This window comes from Cucumis sativus, chromosome 5 (genome assembly GCF_000004075.3).
Source record: "Cucumis sativus cultivar 9930 chromosome 5, Cucumber_9930_V3, whole genome shotgun sequence".
Lineage (NCBI taxonomy): Eukaryota > Viridiplantae > Streptophyta > Magnoliopsida > Cucurbitales > Cucurbitaceae > Cucumis > Cucumis sativus.
In genome coordinates this window covers 11,906,186-11,924,074 of record NC_026659.2, presented here as the reverse complement: position 1 = coordinate 11,924,074, position 17,889 = coordinate 11,906,186, and the positions used below count along the sequence as shown (strand labels likewise).

General features: G+C 30.1%; 1 protein-coding gene and 1 long non-coding RNA gene across 2 annotated transcripts; both read left to right on the top strand.

Annotated features, from left to right (window-relative positions):
• Nucleotides 1–4,741: 4,741 nt before the first annotated feature.
• On the top strand, nucleotides 4,742–5,608 carry LOC101206447 (MLP-like protein 328). The gene is made up of 2 exons (XM_031886098.1): nucleotides 4,742–4,973; nucleotides 5,138–5,608. Exons 1-2 carry the CDS (start codon nucleotides 4,784–4,786, stop codon nucleotides 5,404–5,406), a joined length of 459 nt encoding a protein of 152 aa, XP_031741958.1. The 5' UTR covers nucleotides 4,742–4,783; the 3' UTR covers nucleotides 5,407–5,608.
• A 2,172-nt stretch (nucleotides 5,609–7,780) lies between these two features.
• On the top strand, nucleotides 7,781–8,816 carry LOC116404087. The gene is made up of 3 exons (XR_004217021.1): nucleotides 7,781–7,890; nucleotides 8,514–8,591; nucleotides 8,766–8,816. It is a non-coding gene; the product is annotated as an uncharacterized LOC116404087 (long non-coding RNA).
• The last annotated feature ends 9,073 nt before the right edge of the window (nucleotides 8,817–17,889 follow it).

Genomic DNA, 17,889 nt, shown 5'->3' with positions numbered 1-17,889 from the left:
GAATATTGATTAATGTGACTAATGAGTTTAGTCAATTAATCTCATATCGTTGTAATTAATCTTAGATCGTTATAGCTTCAGATCTGTAGGTCCATTAAGTTCTCTTTCTAGCTCGTAAAGGGTAATAAAATTTATTTATATTGGTTCTAATTTGAAATGTTTAAAATTACTTTGGGAATTAGTTTAATATATGTATAGTAATACATTATAATATAAAGTTTATCAAACTTTATTATATAAATTTATTTTTGGATATGATTCAAAATTAATTTATGAGAGATAAAAATATTTGAATGAGTTTAAATAGTAATTTGATGTGAACTGGATTTCTTTTAAAATTATTGGTTACGAGAGAAACTTATATTTGAATAATAATTCAAATTTAATTTAAGTTAAATATAAGAAATTTAATTTAACTATTAATTAATTTGTAAATTAATTAATAATTTAGTTTTATTTTATTTAATTAAGTATGGTTTAATTAAGTTAGTATAAAACTATAAAATATTGGAGACAGGTTAGTTAAATAAGATTTAAATGAAATATTAATTAAATAAATTTTAATTAATTATTAACTAATTGATTAATGGTAAATTAATTAGTTGATTTGAAATTTTTATTAATTTAATAATTTCTAAATTAATAGAATCTCAGGATTCTCTTCTACTCTCTTTCCTACTTCAAGAAATAGAGTTATAAATACCTAAAAGAAAACAGTTTTCTAATTTAACGATTCAATCAAAAGAAAAAAATGAATAATTTTGCTTTTCTGCAAAAGAGTTTCTCTAAATAATCTCTAAACTTTTTCCATCTCAAATTCTTCTCATAAACCAATCTCATCATAGAGGATAGGAAAGTCTTTGACAAGTGGTATCTCAATTTGGAGATTTATTTTATTTATTCAAACACATAAACAAGTAATTAGAAAACATGTTTAGTCTCTAAGTCTTAATAAGAAAACTAGTTTTTTTAATTATTTTTGCTAATGTACTGGTATTTTGGGATTCTCAAATTAAATTGAGAAATGATTATGTAAAATCTCTAAAGTACTTTTATCCCTTCAAAACTAAATTTCTCCGAAAATCTTGTGTGAACATTTAGATAAGACCTAAACTAGGACTATATTTACCTAACAATTTTTTTTTTATTTTGTCAAATTATGATTTATGAACGATAATTTGAATTTTTTTTTATCCAAGATTTATCTTTTTCCTCTTTTTCTTTGCAAATAAAAGTTTTGCTATTTATTTTAAACTAATAACCTCGACTTGGTATAAGAAGTTAGATCATTACAATTAGAAACTAGAGGAAGGCGCAACTACTATTTTGTTGAAATAAAATTCTTGGAACGTATTAACCGCATTAAATGTGATGGATAAACATGTACCTCCTTACAAGATGTCTATTTCAACTAAGGAAATTAAAATGTAGGCGTATGTGGGAGTTGAGGATTTTGAAAGTCCACACCTAAAAGAGTTAGCAGAATACACCAAACAAGGCATCAATTGAAATTTAGTAGTGTGGTAAAGTGTGAGTCGTAGATCATGTCCAGAGTCAGCTACCATTTTATGTTGACGGCTAAGGATTAAAACGATAACGAGGGAAACTATGAGATAGTTGTCTAGGAGAAACTATGGGAGCAATTCAGTAAACTCATTTTCATGCAACTTGATCTCTTGACATGATTAACACAATCAAGCAGTACCTGTTGCATTTATACATACATATATTTATATGTAAAAGTTGAGTAAGTTAAGTTTGTAATGATGGTTTGTATTTGGGTGTAGAGTTAAGTTGGTTGGATTTAATTAAGAAGTTTGCAGGGTGAGACTACACGTTGGATTATTGAGTTAAGAATATTTGATGCATTTTCTTGTGACCTTGAAAAACACATTTTATGTTTATTTTTTTCTTTTTTTATAATAAATAAATAGAAATATATTAAGAATAAGAAATATTGTTACAAATTAAATAAATAAACAAATAAAAGAGAGTAACTATAATAGGCAGCTATTTTAGAAATAATATGTAAATACCCAACTTTTCTACCTAGTTGAGGTCATTACACTTAAATAAATATAGATTTTTTTATTTAAAATAAAAGAAAATACAAAATTTAAAGAAAAGGTTTCAATTATTCATTTAAAGTCAATATTAAAGTATATAAAGAAAGAATATAATAGATAAATAAAATACTAAATAAAACACTAATTTGGGCCCTAATCAAAATAAAATGAAATATTTGAAATTGCTCATAGTTACGAAAATAAAATACTCAAATTTAAGTACTCAAACATAACATGCAAAAGAAAACTTTAAGTTGTTCCTTATGGTGAACCATGGTCACTTCTTGTCATTCGTCAATTTACTTTTACCTTTACCTTTTCTTGAAAATTAAACAATGAAAAAATGAGTATAAATTTATACTCAGTAAGAGACCCAGTACTATTAGTCCCACTATGTGTCTATTAACTTTCCATTAGAATCTTGTAATAAATTTATACTGCATACTATTGTGATATTGAACGCACGCTATCCAGTGGTCCCGTAGGAACACATCTGGACTCTCGGTGAACCCGAAGGAATCATCCTAAAGGATAGTTGGGCTGTAAGTGATCCCGTCAAATCACATATCAAAACTAGCCACACAAGCATACATAGGTGGTGATCTAAAGGGACACCCATATGGTACGATTGAAACGAGTAAATCTAATAGAACACCATAGCCTAATCATATTCCTCTAAAATACTCAACCCTAAACATGAACAAAATTTAAAATTAATAATTTTGTCAACTATCACCCACTGTTTAATTAGGCACCCAAACTTACCCCAAGACTGAGGTTGAATCAAACACAACTTTGAATGGAACATTTCACACCTCAAACACTCCCACAAGAATTTAGTCAATCTTCAAGTAAAAATATAATAAACTTAATCCAAATTGTGAATTTATCTCAAACCAATAATTATCATTTGATGGGTATACCTAACCAAATCAAATCTTACCAAAAATTGGCTAAAAGGTGAGTTACTTGGAGAAAACAAAGCTCGACACACTTTAAGGGAGTTTGGCTCGAAAATGGCTCACGGATGGAGGAGGCGTGCGACTCGCGTTTGGTAGGGAGGGGGCACGTGGCTCGCATTTGACTCGGATGGAGTCAAGAAGCTCGGTTACTGCAGACGAAGGCTTCGGTGATGTGGTGGTTGGGGCTGGAGCTACGACAATGCATCAACAAATGGAGAGAACTTCAACGTAGAGAATGTCATGCGTGAAGGAGACAACGACGTTGAGCGGCTGATGGAGGTGTGGACGAACGAGGAAGACTTGCATCGGCTGCTTCACGATGACAGGGACGGAGACCAGATTCTTGCGAGGACGGTCGATGGTGGAAGATAAACGGTGACGAGGCTTCACCTGAGGACTGTCGGACGGAGGCAACGCCTGGAAAAACCTTGACGTTGGCTAGGGTTTCTAAGGTTAGTTTTGTGTGATGAGAGGAAGAAGATGATGAATAGTGAACTTGAAGCATGGTTTACGAGATAGTCTTATTTAATAATATTATTATTATTCTATCTTTAACAATAAGAATCCAACATTTCCTCTCTCCTCGTTAACTCTAACCCATCAAATCAAACTTTTCATCTCTCTTTTAATCTTTATTAAATACTCCTCCAAAATACTTAATTTCCACAAATTCTCCAACAACACCCAAAATTCAACCTAACAAAATTAAAATTACCTTAATAGTTTTGGGGTATTACATAATCATTAAGTCTATAACAACACTTTTAAAAAATTGTAAAGCAAAATCTATCTGTAATAGATTCTTATAGTTTATAAGCTATTGACTTCTCATTTATAGATTTGGATAAATTTTGCTACATCTACAATTTTTTTTATAACATTGCTATATATATGATAATATTTTGAACCTAATTATTATATTTATAATTATCTCTAGAAAAAATATAGACGAAATTAAAAACAGTCTATACATATTTAGTGATTTGATTTTTAGATGTAACTTTGTATTTATCTAATGTGGTATCTACAAACCTTACAATTTTTTTTATAGAACTCATATAGGGTTGTCATCCAACAACTTTTATTTTCATTATTTTAAAATTGAAATTTTTAGGCAAATCATTAGAAGATTGAGTAAAATAAAAAATATAAAAAAATGAATTAGAACTCGCATATTGGTTTTAACATCAACAACCAAGTGAAATACAACTAAAAAATAAATTTAATAGCAACTCATATAGAAAAATAAACTCTATCAAATTACAAATAAATATTCTCACAATTAATGAATTTAATTATTATGATGAATCCAGAGCTTAGTCATCCAAATATAAAAGTCACATCATCATTCGATTAAATAATTAGTGAAATTCTAATGACAAGGATCAAGGTAAGTTCTTTTTTAAAATTTAAAGACTAAAAGGAAAATCTTTAAAAATTTAGAAATCAAAATAGAATATAAGAGACTAAACTAGAAAATCTTTAAAACTTTATAAATCAAAATAGAATATAATACTAAACTAATAGGATTGAAACCTAAATTTAATTATATATCAGGTTATGTAACAGATATGGTTGAAGTGTACAGTACCGAATGGATGAATAATCTTTGTCATTGCCAATTACTTTTAACTTTGGATGAAAGTCAATGATTATCCAATATAAATATTCAAAACAGTTGATCAATAGGTTGCATAAATAAAAGGAGGAAGGCATTGGGGTTTGTGTGTGGGTAAGTGATCTTTAAACGAAATCATGTCTTGCGTTCAGAAAATTATGCAGCCAGTAGAAATGAAGATAAGTGCCAACAAATACTATTATTTCGTCAAAAACAATGTTTATCATTTTCCTAATGTTACTTCAATCATTCAAGACGTAGCAGTTGATGAAGGTGATTGGGACAGTTGTAGTCATGACTCCATAAAAGTATGGAATTACACCATCGGTGAGTATCAACACCATCCATCTCATACCTCTCTCTACATCATATATTCACTTTAATTTTGTTAACTTTAATTTTGCTTTATTATTGAGTGAATATACTACATTTTTTCTGAAAGTGTCTTTGATATGTTTTGTATATGTGATTATATTATTTTGTTAAAAAAGATAGCAAAGCTGAGGTTTTGAAAGAACAACCGCAATTCGATGATGAAAAGCTTAAAATAAGTTTCACTGCGATTGGAGGAGATGTGTTAGAGAAATATAAAAGCTTCAAGATCACTCATCATCCCGTACCCAAGGGTCCTGAACAATGTGTGGTTTACATAACTATAGAATATGAAAAATATGATCCTACCACACCCGATCCATACAATTACATTCAATTAATTGCTAAATTAATAAAGGATGCGGGCGACCATCTTATTCATCATTAGTACAAATTAAATCGTTTAGTTAAGTTTATGGCTTTTGGTATCAAAATAAAACCACTCTCTCATCCTTCTGTAGAATATGTGTATATATAGATGGAGGGGCTCCATTGTTATGTTTGCCTTCTTCTTTTTCTATTTCTCTACATGGCCATTTCTGGTCTTTCACACACATATATATAATAAAACATATATAACAATGTGAATACCTTTGTTTTTTTTTTTTTTAATTTTTTCTTTCAATTTTAGACTTTAACAACCACAATTTTGGAAATAATATATTTTGGGATTTTCTGTTTAGAATTTGTAATTTACTATTATTCTAGAGAAAATAATTTGAATGGATGGTTTCGACCCAGGAAAGCAAAATGAAGAATACAAACTATTAGGACAAAGGAAATTGGTATTTATGATATAGATGAATAATTTTAAAATTAACAAAGACATAGATAGTGAGAGAAACAAAATAAAAATTATCTTAATTACATTCATATTTCTCATGTTGTAACATTAACACAATAGTACAATGTTTAGACACAATCAAATTAGTCCTCTTGACCAACTTCCAACGTTTCTTTTATACTTCCAACATCATTCTCTTCATATATGTAGAGTGTACATGTCAAACTAATTAGAAGATTCTCCATAAACATGAGTTAGGTAATTGTTCACCATACCGAAACAAAATTTTATAACTTTCATCAATTTAATATTTGTTTGACTTTGATTTTCACTATTTTTACATTTTCAAACAAGTATTAGAAAATTCAAAATTGATGAAAACTTTCTACATTCAATTTATAGTCTTCGGATAACCTAATTTTGGGCATCCATAATTTATCTATTAAATATAAATTCTAAGAAAAAATAATGAGTAATGATTTAATAGAAAGAACGAAAGAATACAAAGGGCGTAAGAAAATGAAAGAGTGCCTACTTAAACTTTATCATTTGGCTAAAAAAAACTATCATTTGGCCATGACACCACAGGAATAATGTTTTCAATATCCAACAAAGTCTACATTAGAACAATGAAAGTACTATAACTTTAATTAATATGTTTGCATTAACTCTTTAATTGCTTCATTTACTTTCCATCTATCAATCTCATATCCTTGAACTAAAGAAAACAACATATGATAATATATTCTCAATGTAAAGGTGGACATAGAGTGGCTAAATAGATGAAAATTTTATCTCGAAATAAATTAAATCATGATATATTTTTCAAGAGCCTGAAGAAATCCACCATAAAAAAAGAAATAAACATCAAATAACAATAAATTTGTTGGTCCTAATTCATAAAGAACTCCAAAAAATTTCAGAAAATCATAGAGAAACAATGTCACTTTACAAACAAATTGAGCAAAAAGCTTCGAGTAAACCTAGGGTGACCAGAGAGAGATGCAAACCCATCAACACATAACAAAAATAAACATTATCAAGTAGGACCAAATTTAGATCCATACTTTAGCAATATTAACTCAAAAAATCTCGAAATAAAATTAGAGAAACACAAATCTATAACATAAACATCTCAAAGAGTTCAGGACCTCGCCAACAAGCTAGCAAAACATACCAAGTAGAATCGAAATTTCAGACACATTAAAGTAAAAATCCCAAATGAACCCAAAGAGACCAACATTAGAAGAGAAATAGAGATGTGAGATTCAACATTTGAGGAAGAAGAAAAACATACGATTTGGCATCTAAAGTCAGATTTGGAGTCATCACATAGTAGCAGAGCTTGTGATGGAGTTCCTTTGTGGTGGAGTTTGGGGCAGCGTGTAACGACTTGAAAATAATGAGTTCCTTTGTCACGGGCCCTCCCTGTCGCTCGCCAGCTTTTCTATCTTATACCTTTGCCTGAAATATTAAACATAGAAAATAATGAGTATATAAATATACCCAGTAAGGAACCCACTAGATGATCTGTTAATTTCCTATTAGAAACATAATAATGGTGTCATGTGTCCAATGGAACACACCTGAGCAAGTGATATCATACGAGCACCCCTAATTGTGTGAGTGATTCCGTAGGGACACCCCTAATTGTCAAAAGTGATCGTAGATATACGCACTGAACGAAACCGTACGAATCCCCCTAATCGTGTGAGTGACTTGTACGAACATCCCTAGTCGTGTGAGTGATCGTAGGGACACACTCCTAAATATATCTGTGATACGTAGGTACACCTCTAATCGTGCGAGCGATCCTAAAGGAACACCCCTAGTTGTGTGAGTAACCCCTTAGATAGGATTACAATATAGGTGGGGTGAAAGCTCAACAGACAAAGTTAACAGACACACCACAATCTAAAGCATGTGAACATATCATAAAGATCATAAACATGACATCAATATTAATCATAACGTCCTTAAATGGAGTACGATTTAATCATTGAACATTCTTTCATACTTAGGGCTTGAAGAATCCTCGAGAGAGTGACAATGCTTGTTGAATTTTTATGAAAATGCAACATTGAAAAGGTATTACTTATGAGTATTTATGTTCAATCTTATTTTGTTGTGATCAATTGAGATGCATAATATGCACTAGAAATTTGTTAAAGTGCTAGACTTATATGTTTTTTTGATAGGGTTGGAAGGGCTCCAAGGTACGTTTTTAACTATTGAATTACAATGAAAATTGTTTGGACTTGTTAGTTCAAAGTTTAAATTGAGTTTAGCTTGTGAAACTCAAAGATTTCATTTGTATATTGATTATATATGTTGGTGTGGAATAGTTTATCTTGCGTGTACCTAACAAAATGATTATGTTTGCTTGATTATATTTTTATTTGTCCATTTTCTTAAAGGTTTTGAGTGAACTCAAGTTTATGGTAGATTGGGGTACATTAAAGTTTATTGAACTTATTTTTCATTGTCCCATTACATAATGTCCTATATAAGGTGTGTATATATATCTTGTTATATTTTTTTAATCTTTCTTAAAGTTTATAAACCATGGAAAGTAAGTTGAATAGTAGTTTCTTATTAGCTTTTGTTTCTAGAGACATGTCTTTTATGTACATAGTTCTCTTTCTCTGTTTGGTTCTCTTTCTCTATCTCGATGTTGGAAAAAAGCTAAATACTTGAGGCATTGATTTCAGGAATTGGTGCAAGGGTTTGATCAAGAGGCTGCTGCAGTTGTTGTGGCAAGATTAACTTCATAAAAAATGGAGATGGAGGTATTCTTAAATGCTTATATCACTTATATTTATTCGTTTACGTCACCAATAATTCTCTTCAACATTTTACATTCACATTACTACATGGCAGTCCTCCATTTTCTTCTTTGTTGTGGTAATGTTGGTTCACAAATGTATGTGTTATGGATGCTTATATTCATGTTGTCTTTGTAGGTTCAACCGGAGTCGACAACTTCATGAGTTTTCTTTCAAAGAACATTTTCATAGTAGAATATTATCGGTTGGTCGTTTATGCTTCTGCAGAAAATCTTGTTAGATGTATTCTAATGCTATTTAAAATATTTTTTGATTAAGGGTTGAGATTTCGTACTTGTAAATTGTTGACACTTGATTGGAAATGTACGAATATTATCAATTGTATTATATCGTGTATATATTAAAGTGTTGGCTACTTTTTTCTATATGGGTGTCAATATTATAAATTCAAAATTGTCATTCTCAGCTACATTATTGTCATTTAAATGGTTCGTGTAATGGTGGAGCGGCAAGGAGAACAGGAAAAATTGTAGTAAATTGAGAAATTTGCAACAGAAAATAAATGATTAATTGTTGTCAATTCGAAAACGATGACAGTTGTTTAATAAAATAAATTGTCACGATTGTCCTATATGTGACAAAAAAAAAAGTCGTCTATAGCAAAACCATGACATTTTTATACAAAAAAACTGTCGCGATTAACATATTCATGACAATTAAAAAATGTCACAATAAATGAATTCGCGACATTTATTTAACTGTCGTTAATACACAAATAATGATAGTTATTTGTTGTCATAAAATAAAATATGACAGTTATTTGACGTCGTTGAATTCTGATTAATGACATTTATTTCATGTCATAAAATAACTTATTGCAACAATTTTTAAAAACTGTCATCGAAGGACTTTCCATGACTCCCGCTTCTATGACTGAAAATAACTGTCGCGAATTTCGTTTACGACAGTAAATAACTGTCGTCGTAGACCACTTTTCTGCTAGTGTCTGTTGATCGGAAGTTCTTTTCATTAGGTTGTTGCTCTTAACAAAATTTGCATTTGAATATATATTAAACGAAAATACATTCCTTATCTACAATGGTTCATATGTATATATTTAAAAAGTATGCCTTATTCACAATGGTTGAAAGCTTCATCATGAATGTTTCTCTAATGTATTGACGTGTATAATTGTTGGAATTGATGCCCTAAATCTTGTGGTCTTGTAGTTTGTAATTGTATATATTATACAAACATTTTATTTATCTAATAAAATAAAATGTGTTAATTATTTGACATTTATTTGCATTAACCCACAAAACCAATAAACTAACATCCAAGGTTATCTTTTGTAACCTAAACATGTATGTGGAGACATACAAGTGGACCATGTTTGAATGGTAACCTAAATGGTCTGTAGTAGATGGATAAGGCTGGATGCCTTATCCTGGTGACACTACGAATATGGTCTGCTTTGTAGTTGTTACAATTGTTCTAAAGTGCTATAAATGATTTGATCCTAATCATGCATGTCAAGACATTAGAGCAGGGGTATTCTATACAAAGAGTTTGTATAAGATCGGACCATTGAATGAATAGTCTCTCTTATTAACACCGTTACTAGTTGAGACTACATTTCACCAAGATGACCATAGGTGACTTGACCTGAATCCTGAATGAGTTGTGAACTCCTGCCTATGAAGGTAGTCCTTTGATTTGCATGGGTGAGAGTGACCTATATTGCCGACTCAATAGGCCTGCCATTTTGGCGATTTGTTTGATTAGGAAGTTGGGAACACAATTACACAAGAAGGAACTCACTCCTTCTCTATAGATAGAGTAAGTAGAGAAATTGCTCTCTTAAGGGTTGATTCCAAGGCTTGAACAATGTGGCATCACACCCTCTCTTGTCCCGAGAGGAGTTCAGTTATAGTGAGACTATAACTATTGTTCATTAGAGGGATTGGTGGTACTTTAGGAGTTAGATGTAACTACAAGGGCAAAACGGTAATTTTTGGTCTAGCTGTACTTATGAACAATTTGTGAAGGGTCATTGCATTGTTGATTAGTTATATCTAATGGACACAAAATTATATCTACAGTAAGAAGAGTGCAACTATTGGTCTTTAGTGGAATGACTGATAGTTAATGAATAGTGATTAATTTAATTAAAGAGTTTAATTAATTAATCTCACATCATTTGAGCTTTAATCTATAGGTCTATAAGGTCCCCTTGTTAGATCAATAAAGATAAATGAGAATCAAATTTATTTTGGTTTAATTTGAATCGTTCAAATTGATTAAAGAGAGTAAATTGTATATGATACAATTAATATAATGTATTTGATACATTATAATATAAAATTTTTACGAGAGAAGTTAATATTTGAATATGATTCAAATAATAATAATATGAATAAGATTCATAAATAAACTATAGATTAAAAATTAATATGGATTTGATTCATATTAGAACTATAGATCACATGAGAAATCTAAATCATTGGTTATATTATATATGATATATTATAAAATATAATATCATTTGAATTTATATTAGATTTATATTAATATTAATTTAAATAAAAGAATAACTCCCAACGGAGTTATTCTACGTGATAGAGAGGGAGTTGATAACTTCCCTCTTCATCTCTCTTCCTATCTTTTGGTTAAGATATAGAAGGGAGGCATGCAATCTTTCCAGAAACGGATTTTGACGATCTGTTGGTTCCAAAAAGAAAAATCTCTCTGCAAATATTTTTCTCTTTAACGAAAAAAAAAAGAACACAGAAGCCCCACAAACTCTCTGTTGTCTTTTTTATCTTGAGAATAATAAGGAAGACTTCGTGTTGTTCTCCTCGTGGTATTCTTTGGGAGGTTCGAGAATTCTTGAAAAGTTCTACAAAGGTTAGTTTTTTTTTTTTTTTTTTTTTCTATAGAAGCATGTTTAGGTGTTTTCTCTATGTTTCAAGTTAAATTTCTTTTTTACGGCGTTCACACGCTTCCACTATCGGAAGTCCATTCGTTCAATAATTTGGTAGGGATGATGGAGATAAGTGGGTTGTTAATGACTCCAATCAAAGGCTAGCAACTATAGTCCTGCCATAAAAACATTGTTCTTTTTCTGTATAAAGAAGTTAAATACCTAGATGAAAATAAAAAGTCAATACTTGAAGTTATTGATTTTCAAGGCACGGGAAGTAACAACACTTTCATCATGTCATTGGTTCTTTTTTATTTTTGTATTAAAATAGTTGCTAAAGAAAATGTGGATCCTTCTTTGTTCCCTCGAGAGTTCTTGGTTTAACACTTCAAATTTGGTGGGAAATGATGATGAGGTTGTATCAACATAACCATCTTTGACTTAATTGCTTGTACGGTTTATAAATTCTTGATTATTTAGATAATGGATATTAAAGAGTTTGATTACTATATTATAGTTTATAGGGATGAAAGGTGCCAACTTGTTTCGATGATGGTATGGTTTATTGTAATATTTTAAGTACACAATTTAAATAAAATGAAGAGTTTTAAAAGGCTGAAGGTGGTTTTAGACATGGGAGAGGATTTCAGAGTGTGGACGCCTAATCCTTTAAAAGGATCCTCTTCCTCGAGTAGCTGCTTTTTTCGTAGGTTTATTGATCATTCTCTATTAGTTGATTCAACTTTTTCTGCTCTATAAATAAAAAGACAATACTAGAAACTACCAAGCTTGGACATAAAGTATCCATCTTGAAACCATAGCCTCATGAACCAAAATTATGTTAAGCCAATTATTTCTGTAGCTTTATTTTGGAGTTGACTTCCAAAAGAATTTTAACCAATGCGGATTGGTATATTCTTTAATCCCTTTATTTTTCTAGTTTAAGCCTGAGGCTATATATCATTTCTAACATGGCAGCTTTAAACTTGCATATTATTAAACAATTTTGTTTGTTTGTTTTGCATTATTGTATATTAAAATTTTCACTTAATTTCACCATTTTATTGGTCTTTCAGGGAATTGGTATCAGGAGGTGCCACTAGCATGGACATTACTGCATATTAACTTTATGGGAAGAGAACAACCTTCTTGGTACGTTTTCAAGTTTATTCTTCAAAAATTACATCATTTTAATATTATGGTTTAACATCATAATACTAGCGAACCTGAGTATACTTTACCTAGTAAAGATACAGACAAGAAATTAGAAGATTGAATTTCCCACCTTCATTTTGATGTTTTGTTGAACTGAAAAAAATGTTATAGCACTAAAAATATAAGTTTTGATGTGCTTTCATCCATGAGGTAGAGTAGATGCTAGAATCTAAAATTATATAATGTTTAAATGGTCCTCAGGTTCTTAGGATTTCAGTTTCTTTTTTCACTTTATTGCATTGTTGTTGAAAAATCATAATGAAATCCTACCAAAATTTATTTTTATAGTTGTCCTCTTTAATCTTCTCGCGGTTGGAAATATCTCAAAAGCATTATGTGGAGAGCAAGTGGGTATACTTATCAAGTCTTGCATTATGATCTGGTCATGTAAGACAAGGGGAATGAGCAACAGATGTTCTTAAAATCTGGTTAATTTCTATTCTTATTTATATGTTGATAAATTTGCTCATAGTCATTTGAGATATCCCTTGACTTTCACGGCACTTTGTTTGAACTTTTTCATTGTCAGTCTACAAAAGAATTTACGGAGAACAATGTTTTTTTTTTTTTTGTGTGTTTATAGGAGTTATTAGGGAGACTATTGACTGCTTTCTTCATTACTATTAATATTTTTTGTTTTTAGATCAAATGAGATCCTTTAGGAGCTCAAATACAGAAAATGCGAAGCCAAATTGAGAAGTTGCTAGTCGAGCTTGTGTTCTATAAGGTTTGATGCAATACAAAGGTCACCATTCCAGTTTTGGATATGATTAAAGTTTGATTTATTTGTATAGAAGGTCAATTATGTATTTTATGCTTGAAATATATACTCTGATGGTAGATATGTCATTGCCAAAGTATATTTACTATATTAATTAAATCTAAATGTTTTTTCAACAGTGTCGCCTTGCGATAAGAGTAAGCTTTAATGATGTGCAGCCTTATTCATACTATCTTGTGTTAGAAAAATGAAAGAAGGCATAGAAATGAGCTTGGTAACTTACAACATTCTTGGAGATGGATTTGCCAAAATGAAAAATGCAGAGTAAGTAATTATCATTAGATGTGCGCATGTGTAGGTTCATAAATTTTCATTATATATATACAAATATATTTCTTTTGCATATATAACGTTACGAAATATGGCCACAAGCATGTTGCACTCATAGGATTTTCAAGGTTTTTCGTGTTCTTTTACAATAGTTATTTTTCTTAGTCTAAAGCATAATTTTTTTTTTCTAATATAGTCTGATGAAATTTGAATGGCTAACTGAACCCACATTATTTGTTTGGAAGATTTAGTTAACAATTGTTCAATTATCGTGAATGTACTCAAAACTAATAATAATTGTGGGTTTAATTTTTAGACTCTTGAGCATAGATCACACACTATTTTAAAAAAAAAAATCATGTTATATTGATAAGAATTAGATCTAGCCCTTGGAATCTATTAGTAATAGAACATATCAGTTATAAGTTTTGTAGTGTGTCTTGATTGAGTTATGTAGTGTTCCTTGGAAGCTATTGAGTTATATAGTGTTCCTTTGAAGCTATTGAGTTCTATAGTGTTCCTTGATTGCTTTGTTCTTGATCATCTTTTCATTTGTTAGGTTTGATTTTTGCTGTGATCTACTATCTTTTAGTTATGAACTAAAGCTTGGTTTGATGTACTACTAGAATTTAACTGACTTTCTATTTGAAAATCTTATCAGTTCTGCTGGAGCCTTATCACCTGTTGTTCCAACAAACTTTGGAAGTGTTGATGGGTCAATTCGTGGGCTTGGTTCAAAAGTTGCGTCTTTCCACACATAAAAATAAATAAATTATCTGGCATTGAAGCAAAGGTAGGTCGTACAGTATCTTTCACTCTTATGAAAGGTGAGAAATATAAGTATACCCTTAAGCGATTGTGTAGATGGAAACGATGGATGAAAGTTGAAGACTATGAAGGCTTTTAGGATTTCTTATTTAAGTACTTTTCACTCTTATATAACTAGTCTTGTATTAGGATCTTGTTTCATGTATTATTGTAGAATGTATATACAAACACAATATCTTAATTAAGATTTCACTTTGTGTATACAAATGTAAAAGAAAAATATTGTACTTTCTAAAATAATATTAATTTTATTGATTTGTTGGCATGAGAAAAAAATATTTACCTACACGTATCCAATGTCGATTTATGAAAAATGAACAATGCAACAAATAAATAAAAATAGATCCAAAAACAAGACTTTAATGTCAGTTTAAAAAAATAATTTATAAAAATAGATAAAAAAACAAGACTTTAATGTCGATTTTAAAATGACATCAAAGGTCAACCGACACTAAAGATCTTCAATAACATCATAAAAAATGTCAGTTTAAAAACAATATTAAAGGCCTTTAATGTCGTTTTTAAACCGACATTAATGAGACCTTGAATGTTATTTTTAAACTGACATCAAAGCAGAAACGACATTAAAGATCTTTAATAATGCTAGCATAGATGTCGGTTGTCAACCAACAGTAAAGACCATTAATCTCAGTTATAAACTAACATTAAAGATCAAATTTCTTCTAGTATTAGCTTATTGATAGGAATAAGGCTTAAATCACATATAAGCATAACCATCATCAAACAAAGATAACAGTTTAGAACTTTGTATGGAGACATTAAAGTGGAGGAGATAAAACAAAAAGGTCGGACGGGAAACTTGGGAGACAAAACCCAAGATGGATCTATGCATACAGATTTGAAACAGGTTGTTATTATAATCACCCAACTTGTATCCACACAATCTTCTTAAACCTTGCTTAAATTCGTGACTAATTAAGACATATATATTAAAAGGTGGCTAACTACTAAAGTACAAAATTTTAAGCATCACTTTGGAAAAATCCCCACCAAGGCATTCTTTGGATGTACTCGTTACTAAAGACAAAGAAGGATCATTCTCACTAATCTCAATATTTAAAATAAATTTGAATTGTTTTTAAATTTTTTTTTCTTTAAATTGTTTGCTTCATCGTTCAATCTTAACTTTGATTGATATGTGAATTCGATAAATAAAAATATAATTTACAGTTGTTTATATATAAATATTGGACATTAATTAGATAGGCAAATTACTATAATAATCTTACAACGTACTTTAACAGTCGTGGAATGTATGTATTACATGCATAAGAAATACGCACATCATTAGGATTTATTGACATTTAAGAAAGGTAGGATATATATATATATATAAAATCATGGCCAAAATGAGTCAATTTAATGCATAAAAATATTGTGTTCACTAAAATAGTTAAGTCAGTCATTCATACCAAGTTGACAGAAACAACACCTCTTATTAAAATGAAGTGGGTTGTTAAGAAACAATTAGTTACCTTTATAAGAATGATCAGATTATCTATATACAATCTCTCAATATCAAAATTAATAAAAAAAAACTATTAAATACTTTAAACTAATAATTGCAATTTAAATACACTTTCTCCTACCAAGTTTTTCGATAGTATATTATTACTTGAGTTAGTTAGAGTCAGTTGTTCGAGGTGATCGTTGGAGTTGGCTACAAAATGTGGTCGTCTTTAAAGTTGACCGTTAGAGGTGGCTTTCTTCGAAATTGGTTATCTGAGGTGAATGTTAGTCTTGATTGTTAGACGTAGTTGTCATTAAAGTTGATCATTAAATGTGATTTTTATCCGAGTTTGTTATATGAGGTGGTTGGTGTGGAGACTAGAATAGGTCATTAAAAGTTGATTATTGTCCATTAGAGTTTGTAGTGAAATGTGGTTATTAGCGTTTGAAGTGACAAGAAGATGGCTGGGAGTTGGTTAGTAGAGTTTGTCATCAAAGGGGTTGTCGAAACCTATAGTTGGTCATATGAAGGTGGTCATCAAAATTGATCTAATGTAAGTAATTTTTGATCGAGTTTACAGTCAGAGGTGGTTCTCGAAGCATGAAAGAGGTTGTTGGAGTTGGTTATTTAGGTTTGGTCGTTGGAGGTGGTTTCTAGAGCCAAAATTTTCGTCATACATGGTTTTGGTTGCTTGAAGATGTATCAAAATTGGTCTTTGGTGGTGGTGGTGGATAGAGCTCGATGTTGGTCGTCAGAGTTGGACGTGGAAAAGCAGTTGTGCAGTTTGTTCTTAGAGTGTGGCAGCAATAGTCGTGAACTAGTTGATGAGTGGAGCTATTGAACACATTGGAAGCAGGGAGAGTGAGGATGAGTTGTGAAGAGATAAGGAAACACAAAATTTAGTTCTGGGTAAAAACTGAGTTATTAAATTTTGATTGACTCAATCGAACTCATATTGGTGGGTTGTCATAGAACAAAAAATAGCAAAAATAACAACCAAATAAGTCTTTTTCACCCTTCCTCCCCTTTCAGAAGTTATTTGGCAAAAGCTTTGAAAATCCACTAATTATGTGTATTTTGTAATTAGTGGCAATTTGAATTAAATGTCACATAAAGATGATAGCAAAAACATGAAACCAACCAATTGATTAAATTTACTTGCCAAAACATGAAACAAGTGCAAAATATTTTGTTTCTTTTAATAGAAAAAAACCCTTATATTAACGTATCAACTTAAATTAATTTTTTTAATGTATCAATCAAATTCTTAAATCTTTTTTCAGTATTTTATCATTTCGACTATCAATTGTAATTTCATTAACAATTTGTTCATTTTGTATGATTGACATTTGAACAATCCTGCACATGTATTGTTTGAATGAATGTTTTTGAAAGAAAAAGTATAATGTGTGGTAAAATATTTTATGTATTTTGCAAAGTTGTCAATGAGGTTTCTAATTTTGCAAAGTTAGCAAAATGTTAAGGTCTAATATTAACTTTTTCCAAATTTTAATTTTACCATTTTTTTTCTTCTCTTTCTCCAGCTTTCTCACCTTATTCTTATTCTTATTCATATTCATATTCTTATTATTTAAGTTTTTGAAGCATCCTCACCTTGTTAATCTATCATTGACTACTGGCTTTTGGCACATGTCTTTTACTAATGTTTCTTTTATTTTTCCCATTTGAAATTTGTAAAGTTTAAAATATCATTTAATTTTTCTTTCTCTTTATTGTTTGTTATAATATTCTCTTTTTTTCTTTGTTATATTATCACATGGTTAGTATAATTAATATAAACGATGTTGAATCT